The 12,044-nt window shown below is 40.8% G+C and overlaps 1 protein-coding gene across 3 annotated transcripts in view; it reads left to right on the top strand.

Annotated features, from left to right (window-relative positions):
- The window catches only part of PFKM (phosphofructokinase, muscle), an 82,855-nt gene extending 71,141 nt beyond the window's left edge, over positions 1 to 11,714 (top strand). For all 3 annotated transcript variants that reach the window (XM_044284528.1, XM_044284529.1, XM_044284530.1), the window contains exons 19-24: positions 1,592 to 1,756; positions 3,144 to 3,205; positions 4,025 to 4,136; positions 8,323 to 8,422; positions 8,508 to 8,613; positions 10,141 to 11,714. In XM_044284528.1, coding sequence (XP_044140463.1) covers positions 1,592 to 1,756; positions 3,144 to 3,205; positions 4,025 to 4,136; positions 8,323 to 8,422; positions 8,508 to 8,613; positions 10,141 to 10,285 — 690 coding nt within the window. In that variant the 3' untranslated portion in view covers positions 10,286 to 11,714. The remainder of the gene's footprint in view (positions 1 to 1,591; positions 1,757 to 3,143; positions 3,206 to 4,024; positions 4,137 to 8,322; positions 8,423 to 8,507; positions 8,614 to 10,140) is intronic.
- Positions 11,715 to 12,044: the final 330 nt, after the last annotated feature.

Genomic DNA, 12,044 nt, shown 5'->3' with positions numbered 1-12,044 from the left:
TTAAGACTCTGCACTTAAATTATTTACCTCCATGGACAGATCCATATAAAATGCACATGTGCACCTTTCCATAGACGATAAATCAACGTTTTGACTTTTGAATAATCTCAAGTAACACTTGATATGCATATAACATTTCCAACTAAACTCTGCAAGTAATCATTTACGAGTAGGATCTGTACACAGCTGAACTTTGCAAGCAATTACCTATGACTGCAAGGACTAGCGCCATCTGGCTGATAATAAATACATTGCAGCCGAAAAATACATTGCAGCTCAAGCTGAAAGTACAACACAAGCGCCATCTAGTGTCCAAAACATAATACACTAGCAACTTTTACTAATAGTTGGTCATAAGAAAAATATACCACCAACTCCCAGCAACAGTGTATCATAGGAGCTTTCTTAATTGTATGTTATAGGAGTAAACCAACAGTGTGTCATAGAAGTTTCAAAGTTTTATGTATTACTCATTATCTTTTATTTAGTGTTTTTATGTATATTTTTTGTAATCGTCAAACCTAATATATATGTTTATAGAACAATAAAATAGGCCTTTTCCGTATCAAACACGCCAGGTTTCTTATTATTTTTTTGGGACTTACCCTTAAGCTTACTCAGTTGGTCCTGCTTGCGCCATTTGGTCATTGCAGCTAGGTCCTGTATCCTAGCAAAATGGAAATCTCCTGTTCCACCTGCCACTGAGCTTTGGGTACAGAGAATGGAGGAACTCATGACGTTAATGAAGAATAATCATAAAGCTTATGTTACTGCCTGGACTCCTTGGTTTGTCTTTCAAGACTCCTCAGAATACCAATCCTTACTGACCTGAAGAGGTTATTTCTACCCCTGTTACTTGCTTCATCCTATTACTGTCTTTTCTTACATTATTTGGCCTACCTTTCCTCCTGTGTGTTAGTCTTGTTATCCCCCTCGATCTGTTCAGTCATTATTATGACCCCCCCCCTTCTCTTATTCCTCCTTTAATTTAGTTGGATTAAGTTCTAATATTTTGTACCGCTCACTGAGTGGTTGTATTGCTTTCTCATGCTAGTCCTTTAATAAGACGGCTGTTGTATCATACATACATTTAGACAGGATGTAAATGTGTTACTTATGACTTGTTGTTGGCCAGGTGTCAGCATATCCATCCTTTTACCTGTAGATTAACATGTTGTAACCTTAACTGTATTTGCGAATACACATAAATAAAGAATAAAAAAATAATAATAAATAAAATAGGATTTTATATTTAAATCTCCTGCTCTCTGAGTGAACCATTGTTGCGAGTGCCCGACAAACACTATATATATGCAATTTATGTTCTGTTCTATATCAAGAGTTCAAAGACCTAGGTTCTCAGCCTGTGGTAAGTCTACTCCATGGGGACTTTCCCAGGAAACGTTCCTTGACACTCGTCATTGATATTTACAGGGATTGTACAAGGTGGCAGACACTCTTTCCTTTGGCACCTATGTTTTTTTTTTGTTTTGTTTTTTTAATAAGATCTCTAAAAAATATATATCATCTGTCAGCATTCAGCATGGACCCTTTTTCTGTTTGTATGTAAATGTATTATCTGTCTCTGTAGACATGCGATCGGATCAAGCAGTCAGCTGCTGGGACAAAGAGGAGAGTATTCATTATTGAGACCATGGGAGGATACTGTGGATATTTAGCCACCATGGCGGGCTTTGCTGCAGGTGCCGACGCTGCTTACATCTATGAAGAGTCATTTTCTATACATGATTTACAGGTAATACAAAATCACAAAAGAATTCTTCACACCTTCCATTTTTTGGTTCTGGGATGTCAATGACCAAACAATAGAACAGGTGATTTTCTCAGTTGCATGTGTTCCTAGGCTTTCTGAGTTCTCTCAGTCTTCACCTTGATTGATAAGACCAGAAGAACTAATGCAGTCCACGCAAAACATCCACAGATTAATCTTTTTGGATAACCCTCAGGGTTGCTGCATTGTTCTAATTTTTGTTTGATGTTTCTGCTTGAGATATGTATAATTTTAAGAAATGTCCAAATGTAAATGTACAGCAGTGGTGTCAGCGTGGCATTCTCTTGAGTGCTGTATTAACCTTTTTAGAGTTCTGCCCAAGTTCTCCAGCAGCAGGAGGAGGAGCGAGGGCTTCTTTTCCTGCTCATATCTCTGGATTGGTAGCAGCTACAGAGGGGTCTTGTTTGAAAGCAGTAATTTCAAGCTTTCAAACAATACCAGAATCACAGCATTATCTCAACTACATTGGAAGAAATCCCTGTTAGAAATCGGGATGACAGTGAATGCAGCTGAAAGTGAAAGTAAATGCAGATTTTACAGTGTTTATTCCCAATTTGATTTCTAACTGGGATATCTCCTGCTGATGTTGCTAAATGCTGTCATTCTGGTATTGTGTGAAAGATTGGACTGCCAGCTTTCAAACAAGACCAGGCCTATGTCTCTAGCTGCTACCAATCCAGAAACATGCAGCTAAAGCAGCCCCCCTTCCCCCTGCTGTTAGGTGGTTAAAGGGGTTGTCATATATATTTATTTCAAATCCTTACCCAGCAGGACCTGTGAAGGGGACTATACTTATTTGTCCCTCACGGCTGTACTCTGGTTTTATAGATCACAGGCTGTCTTCACTGCATTTCCGGCCCCCACATGTAAACTACCTGCATGGATTGGGTCAGGTGAGCCGCTGCGGACTAGCCTGTCCCCGAAGAGTATGTGACCCTGCAATAATGTGCCGTTTGGGGGACATGTGGCTTATCACTGGTTACAGTGGTACACATGACTGTCCATACAGGACGTTTATATGTGGGGGCCAGAAGTGATGGGGAGTAAGGGCTGTATTACATCAACAGATTATCAGACAGATTTTCTGACCAATCATTGGTCAGATGGTCAATTACACACACAGATCTTTTGTTATACACACCAACTATTGGTCTGATTGAACAGAAGTTGGTCAGATAATCTGTTGGCGTAATACAGCCCTAGTATAGTTCCCCACCTTGGAATTTAAAGAAAGACCAATCTTGAACAAATTGCATTGAGATATATATATATATATATATATATATATATTCTTTTTTTTTTTATGTAATGTACGGTTATGATACTAAACATTGTTCTGTTTTTGTAACAGGTAAATGTTGAACATCTCACAGAAAAAATGAAGACTACAGTGAAAAGAGGCTTAATTTTAAGGTACGTAACTAAGCTGAACTCTTGAGTGCTGTGGATTTTTTTAAATTTTTTCTAAGCTGAACTCTTCTTCATGCCTCATTAACGTTGTTCAGCGTCTTATTCGGATACAGTAATTTATGCCAATAAACAAAGTGACGTGATAGAAGTGAGACAAAGTAAGTCTTGCGATATTTGCAGAAACATCAGAAAGACCTCTGTGGAGGACATACATTTTAAGTAAGACGGAGCCCATATTATTAAAGTAGTATTTAAAAGAATCCGATTCGGATACAGCAATCCGAACCAGATTTACTCAACCTTACTAGTTAGTGATAATCTGCCTGTGTAAAGGCTCGTTCATTAGGCAATGGGATCTTTCCTGTGGACACCTAAAACACTGCTTGCCGGCAGCAGATCATGCCATCTCAACAGCACTCTGCTGCCAGCAAACAATGATTCTGTATGGGGACAAGCGATGGCATTAGCGATCACTCCTCCCCATACTGTGAAGGAGATCGCTGCATGTAAATACAGCAGTCTCCGTCACTGACGAGCAGGCGATTGTCGGGAATTAACGCTTCTGCGCAGTTGAGCAGTGTAAAGGGGCCTTTAGTCATACCTGTTTTTGGAAGACCTTTGGTGTAAGTATTAAGTGTAAAAGGGCCTTAAGAGTTTTAAAGAAGTCATTTCTAATAGACCTATTCCCTGGGTTCTCAGATTGTGACTACTGTATGCAGGAAGACTATTTACCTGTGCTCTTTACAAGTGTCCTAACAGATTTTCTGCATGGAGCTACATGTATATGATGAGTTACCTTAACTATGTTTTTTGTCATGATAGGAATGAAAAGTGCAGTGAAAATTACACAACCGACTTTATATTTAATTTGTATTCAGAGGAAGGAAAGGGCATCTTTGACAGTAGAAAAAATGTTCTGGGTCACATGCAGCAGGTAAGAAGGTTGCAATGGTTGGTCACCTAAACAGTGCATACATTATCACTACATATTACAGGATCTGCTGAATTCACAGGTAAAGGGTTAGCAATATCCTGATGTCCGTCATAGACAAGGGCAAAGACTATAAAAGGTCCTCTTGATTTCCACGTACCATTTGGGTGATGTCTTAGATTTACTGTGACATGGGATTACTATCCTAGCTGCTGTTAGAAGATGCCAGCAGACCTTTTTGAGGCAGGAGATGGATTCTCTGAGCATAGGGAGTAATAGTCAGCAAGCTGAGGGAACTGCTCTAACCCTGAAAGCCACTAGAGAGATAACACTTACTTCTTCAATGACCGGTTAAGGCCTCTTGCACACAAAGTTTTTTTTCTTCAGTTTCCGTTCCTTTTTTTGCGTTCCTTATACGGAACCATTAATTTCAATGGATCCGCAAAAAAAACGGAAGGTACTCCGTATGCCTTCTGTTTTTGTTTTTACGTTCCGTTCAAAGATAGAACAGTACTATCCTTGTCTGTTATGCAGACAATAATAGGACATGTTCTATCAGGGGTGGAGCGCCGCCTCGTCTTCAAACAGCTGATCGGCGTGGGGGCGGGTGATCAGATATTGATGTCCTATCCTGAGAATAGGTCATCGATATCTATTGCTGCACAAACCCTTTAACGTAATAATCTACAAGCTACAAAGCTTACAGGTGTAAAATACTGATGGACAGTCGCATCATAAGGTGGTGGCTGCTTAGTACGTGCAATTGCACACGGATGAGGTTTCCTAAAAGTGCCGTCACATGGTTAGCTGTACTGCACTGTGTTGTTTAGCAGCCTAACCCTAACACCCATACTGTTCAATAAACTAATCTCTATGCCAAAAATAAACCCCAGGATATCCAAAATCTATTTTATGTTAATTTGGGGTTTTAAAGTACCGTATTCTAACCATAGTGGACTGCCAAACGACTTAACATATCCAACTGGTTCACACATAGCTCTTCATGGACATTTCTGTTAGAAACAGCTAGACTTCTCATAGAGAAGGCAGTGACCGTTTACCATCCCTGCATTCCAGATCACAAGATACACAGGGCTTAAAGGGGTTGTCTCAATTCAGCAAATACAAAAGTTAATACGAGGCACTTGCTAATGTATTGTTATTATCCATATGGCTTCCTTTGCTGGCTTGGTCACATTATCCATGGTTACGACCACCCTGCAATCCAGCAGTTGTGATCGTACTTGCACACTATAGGAAAAAGCACTAGCCTATGTGCACTCGCACAGTCCCGGCCACCAGAGAGGCCAGCACTTTTTCCTATAGTGTGCAAGCACTGATGGATTGCAGGATGGTTGTAACCATGGATACGAGCAGTGTATAATGTGATAGAAAAATTAATCCAGCCAGCAAAGGAAGCAATATTGACAATCACATTACATTAGTAAGTGCCTTGTATTAACTTTCTCTAAATGATAAATTCCATTTGCTGAACTGACAAAACCCCTTTTAATGAACGCTGTGTATATACAGATCAAGAAGCAGCCATGACACTACAGACTCCTGTCACATGATCACTGAGCACCTACAGCAGACCCATATCAGCTCTGCAGTGTATGTCAGGAGGCTATATTCTCCCTTTAACTGGGTTACCACAAAAGGTCTGCCCCAGATACAAGGAAAAACAGCAACACATTTTTTTAAATGCCCCAAAGGCATTTGACCTTATGGGCGTTAAAATGGCTAAAATAAATAATTCAAATCAATAAATAGCCCCAACTATAGCCTCCAGCCCTGCCCCTGATATAAAAATAAATAAATAAAGTATTTAAAAAAAGCAAAAATTATTTGAATGGTATTCGATGTGTAACTTTTGTGTTTGCACTATGTAATCCAGGATTAGGCAGCACATAGAGATCACAAGCTGAGCCTGCACCATACGTGGTGGGTTCTAGTTGTGTACAGTAATATAGCAACCGCAGCATCTGGAAGGTTATTTAATGGGAAGGGCCCCCTTTGACCTCCAATAGGCACCCCCACAACAAAATCATGGGATACCGGTCAGCTGATTTGGCAGCCTGTGGCCTTGTGACGTCTTCCAGGCCTGCCATAGCGAACTGCCTGTTAAGCCCTGTAGCTAGGCTTAATAGGAAGTACGGAGAATCCCTACGGCTAAAAGAAAAATAAAGGTATTATCAAAGTCCTCTTTGCTTTTAAATATAATTTTTATTTTATTTTTTAACTCCCTCCCTCCTTTACTAGTTTAACCCCTTCGCGACCAGTGGCTTACTTGTACAGCGCTGGTCAGGGCTTTAAAGATGGCGCTCGCTTACGAGCGCAGCGGGCGCCATAGCCGCCAGGTGCCTGCTGCATAGCCGTCGGGACCAGCTGTAATGCTGATGGCTTTTAACCCTTCAGATGCCATGGTCAAACACCTAAAAGCGTGTGCTTCCGGGCTTGCTGTGGCTCCCCAGGGGAGCCGGATTCAGTGCACGGTAACCTCTGTCCTCCTGAGTGACAAGAGGCTACCACACAATATATATCTCATACATTCCCATGCTAATACATTAAAGTGTATGAGAGAAGGGCCTTTGCAGACAAGCGTGAGCGGTTTAGGTCCAGATGCGTTGCAGATGCGTTCAGTGAAAAATGCGCGATTTCGCAAGCAAGTTCATTCAGATTTGTATGCGATTGCGTTCAGTTTTTACCGCGCGGTTGCAATACGATTTAAGGCGTTTTGCACACGCGTGATAAAAAAATGAAGGTATACAAACAACATCTCTTAGCAACCATCCGTGAAAAACTCATCGCATCCGCACTTGCTTGCATTCACTTCTATGGGGCCAGCGTGAAATACGTGAATATAGAGCATGCTGCAATTTTCACGCAACTCACAAGTGATGCGTGAAAACCAACGCTCATGTACACAGACCCATTGAAATGAATGAGTCCGGATTCAGTGCGTGCGCAATGCGTTCGCATCACGCATTGCACCCACACGGAATACTTGCTCATGTGAAAGGGGCCTAATGATTGCTTGGTATAGTTCCCTATTTATTTTTTATTTTTAAATATGTAAAAATTCAAATCACCCCACTTTCCCCAAAATGTAAATAAAAATACATACATTTTTTTTTTTTTTAAATACACATCATGGGCATTGCCCGGTGCAAAAAATGCACGTACTATTAAAATATAAAAATATTTATCCCATACAGTAAACGGGGGGGGGGGGGGGGGGATTCGGAATTTTTGGGTCACTTCACCTACCACCAAAATAAAAAGTGATCAAAAAGTCAGACACTTGGTATTAATGAAAAGTACACATCGTTCCGCAAAAAATGAGCCCTCACACATCTCCATACACATAACTTCAAAAAAGTTATAGGAGTCAGAGTATGGCAATATTTTATTTTTCAGCTTTAAAACGCAAGAAAAATTATACATATGCGGTATTGCCGTAATCGTACTGATGAAAGTAACTGGTCAGTTTTAACGTATAGGGAATGCCGTAAAAACAAAACCCATAAAACTGTTGCAGAATGTTTTTTGGCCAATTTCAACCCATTTAGATTTTTTTACAACTCTGCACTACATCGTATGCAATATTAAATGGTGGAATTAGAAAGTGCAACTTGTCCTGCAAAAAATAACCTCATATATGGTAATGTGAATGAAAAAATAAAAAAGTTATTGCCCCAGAAAGGCAGGGAGTGAAAAACAAAAAGGAAAAAAAACCGACAACAAACACCACAAAAAGTGGCAGAATTGCAGGTTTTTTTTTTTTGTTTTCACCCTACAAAAAAGATTTCAGTACACTATATGGAAATTTAAATGGTGCCATTAAAATACAACCTGTCCTGCGAGAAACAAATTCTCATATTGCAAACGGAAGTTACCTGAAAATGTAGGGTGAAAAAAAATGCGATAAGATTTTGTTTGACTTTGTCCCTAAGGGGTTAAATAGAGCTGAATTTTGTATGTCAGCACCAAAAGAATATAAAGACCCCAGCTAATGCCGGGTGTGATGGCTGCAGACAAAATAGTCTTCACCAGGAATAATTCGGGCACAGAAAGCAGAATGATAAATCCATGACGTCACTAGAACTGCTAAAGATTCATTAGTTCTGTGCATGGAAACCATATTACTGCATGGAAACGTATAACCTCTCCTTCCTCTTCTGTCAAGGGGGGCACCCCTACACCATTCGATAGGAACTTTGGCACAAAAATGGGTTCAAAGGCTGTGCTGTGGATGACTGGAAAAGTGAAGGAGTGTTCCAGACATGGTACGTGTTTCCAGGAATCCTATCCTGTGTCTTCACGCTCAGTCCACAGTATTGCCCTTGTAATGCAGCATCTTCCATCTTTCAGGTCGTATATTTGCCAATACTGCCGATTCAGCCTGCTTGTTGGGAATGCGCAAAAGAAGTCTCGTGTTCCAGCCACTGGTGGACCTGAAGGTCGAAACAGATTTTGAGTATGTTGTATCACTGGATTTTAATGATAATAGTTGTCAACAAACCTGTAAGTTTCTCATGGGCAAGCACATGTTTTCAGGCAAGTCGCCATATTTGTCTAACATGCCCATAGACCAATTATCTTAGCTCTATTTCTGTGGCATGGAAACTTTGCAAATATTGCCATTTGGCAACAAAATCAGCTGATTTTTAGTTTTATTCTGACACCCTTGCTTCTCCTCCAAAAAGTGGGCTGGAGCTGGCAGGACATGGGCGAGACGGCCAGAAAACGAGTGCCCATTACACCAGAGATTTTCTCCAGCCAACATGTTCTGACATACTGACAGCAGAAGATAGGACAAATTAATAGAGAGTTTTTACTAAGAATGGCTGGTGAAATGCTGGTTTTTAGTAAATGAGGCTACTATTTAGGCTACTTTCACACTAGCATTTCCACTATTGAGATCAGTCATAGGATCCCAATAGCGGATGAAAACGCTTCAGTTTCCTCCCGATTCATTGTCAATGGGGACAAAACTGAACCGAACAAAACAGAGTGCACCAAAATGCATTCCGTTCCGTTTGGTTGCGTCCCCATCACGGACAGAATAATGATGTGGTGTAGAGCAAGACGGATCCTGACACACAATGTAAGTCAATGGGGACGGATCAGTTTTCTCTGACACAATAGGAAACAGATCCGTCCCCCATTGACTTTCAATGGTGTTCATGACGGATCCATCTTGGCTATATAGGATATTATACAACCGGATCGGTTCATGACAGATGCATGTGGTTGTATTATTGTAACGGAAGTGTTTAGCCTTAGCCAGATGCATGCCAAAAGAGTGTCCTAGCTGGTATACTGTATGAATGCTGCTGTATTTGTCCTGCACTTTGGACAGAATCTGCAGTGGAGGCTTCTAATGGACCCTCCAATGCAGATGTGCACACGTAAGATGGGGAGAAGGACCTACATAGAACAGTAAAGACACCGGGATGCTAGGACAGGGGGGCATACATAGAACACTGCCCCAGCAAATCGGGGCAGCTCGGGTGAAAGAGAAGCAATATACATAGATAAAGCGGCACAGGGGCAGCTACTGTGAAAGAGAAGCAATATACATAGATAAAGCGGCACAGGGGCAGCTACTGTGAAAGAGAAGCAATATACATAGATAAAGCGGCACAGGGGCAGCTACTGTGAAAGAGAAGCAATATACATAGATAAAGCGGCACAGGGGCAGCTACTGTGAAAGAGAAGCAATATACATAGATAAAGCGGCACAGGGGCAGCTTTTTTAATGGGATAATATTTTGCAGTTCCCCAGTATAGCATGTAAAATACATTAAAACTGGACGAACTGCCTACAAATATATAAAGAAATTTTGATCTTTGTTTGTGACACATGAAGGACAAACCTCAAGGCAGGATTACTAGTCTGACCGCACCAAATTGAAGGCAATGTATAGTTAGCAGCAAAGCAAGGCCACAAATTACGCAAGTTGTGCTAATTGTGATTTATATTCTTTTTTTTTGCTTTCAGACATCGTCTTCCCAAGCAGCAGTGGTGGTTAAAACTTCGCCCTATCCTCAAGATCTTGGCCAAATACAACATACACTTGGACACATCTGAAACTGCACATTTGGAACATATCACCAGGAAGACATCTGGGGAGCCTCACATCTAGTTGGACAGAAGATGCAAGCACAATACGGGGTCCTCAAACCCTCTGGATTATGGCCTGGGACTAGAGTGTACCAGTTACCTGTACATGGTGTTGTGTTCTCATTCTTACAGTGCTAGGAACACGTGTCATGGTTATTCAATGGGCTATAAAAAATGTAACTAGCCATAGACATACAATAGCTGGTGACCTAATAATTGTCCAGCAGTTACCCGTACAAGCCCTCATTATTTTTAGATAGATACACAGCTCCCGCTGACACTGCTTTTCTGGAGGGAAAGAAAGGATTGGACATGAACATCCTAAGGTGCTTGATTCAGATTTTTTTTCAGACATAAGGCTAAGGCTCCATTCACACGTCCGTACTGTGTTTTGTGAATCTACTTATTCGTGGATCTGCAAAACAAGGACACCGGCAATGTGCGTTCCGCATTTTGCGGACCGCACATCGCCGGCACTAATAGAATATGCCTAATAGAATATGACAAGAATAGGACATGTTCTATTTTTTTCGGGAACAGAAATGAGGACCCGGAAGTGCGGCCCCATAGAAATGAATGGGTCCGCAATTCCGTTACCCTATTTAAATTGCGGACGTGTGAATGGACCCTAAAGGTTTGACCATACACCTCAGACAGCTGTCAGCTGACCCCCCCCCCCCCCCATCATATGCATACATGCTTGGATCAGCCAAGCATGCATGTGTTCTGACCGGAAATAGGGAAGTAAGCTGCTGTCAGACACCTTTGTTCGGAGCTTATCTCTCTAAGAACAAAGTGGGTATGTTGAAATGAAAAAGCTTGATCCTTCTTTCCCCTGACATTTGCTGGGCATTGGGACACCTCAATACACTTTAGATCATTGGTCCCACCAAAACTGGTGGTTTGAATAACATTAATATAATGTGTATGGCCACTCCAAACCCATAGACATCTGATTGCAGAATTTTTCAATCACAGCGGTCATCATTACACGCCCTTGTCAGTTGAAATTCAGATTTTTCTATTCAACATTCGACCTCCCCCACTGTGTGTAGGTGATGGGTACACTTTAATGCCGTGCCTCATGTATTTAATGTTAAATTCATTATATTTATAGTACTTTTGTTCTCAGCATGTAGGGTGACAATTTTAAAAATTATGCCAAGACGTTAAATACTCAACATTTCACTTTCCTGTGACCACCCAGCCGATCACATACAAATAACACACAGGGTTAACCAACAACTTGTGAGCATCCAGTAGTAGATTTCGGTCATGTTAAATCAAATTCAGTAGAGAATATGGCCTGACAGCCAGTAACCTAACATATAATATAGATTAATGTAGTAACAAAGTTGTTCTGTACAATTTTCCTGTTGGTCGTTGGGGGAATATAAATAATGAGTAGACGTCTTGTTTAGTATGAATAAATTTAGGACTAAAGTAGAAAACTAACGTGGTAATTTATTACAAGATTTCACATGTGTATAATATGGTGTGCATTGTATTAAAGGTAGGCTTAAAGGGGTCTTCCAAGTTACTCTCATTGATGACCTATCCTCAGGCTAGATAAATGCAGACGGTATCAGCAGCATCTCACATCATCGACTTTTATTTGGACTTCAAAGCAACAATACACATGGCAACGTTTCGGCTGATAACATACATCAATTTATAGTAAAAACGAGTGCGTATCCAATTGCAGACAATGGTACCAGCTGACCAATGAGAATGTGTATTTACATAGCCACTCTTTAGCCTAATTCACCTCTATGTCTCAC

The sequence above is a fragment of the Bufo gargarizans genome, chromosome 3, assembly GCF_014858855.1.
Source record: "Bufo gargarizans isolate SCDJY-AF-19 chromosome 3, ASM1485885v1, whole genome shotgun sequence".
Taxonomy (NCBI): Eukaryota; Metazoa; Chordata; class Amphibia; order Anura; family Bufonidae; genus Bufo; species Bufo gargarizans.
This window is presented reverse-complemented; position numbering and strand designations above follow the sequence as displayed.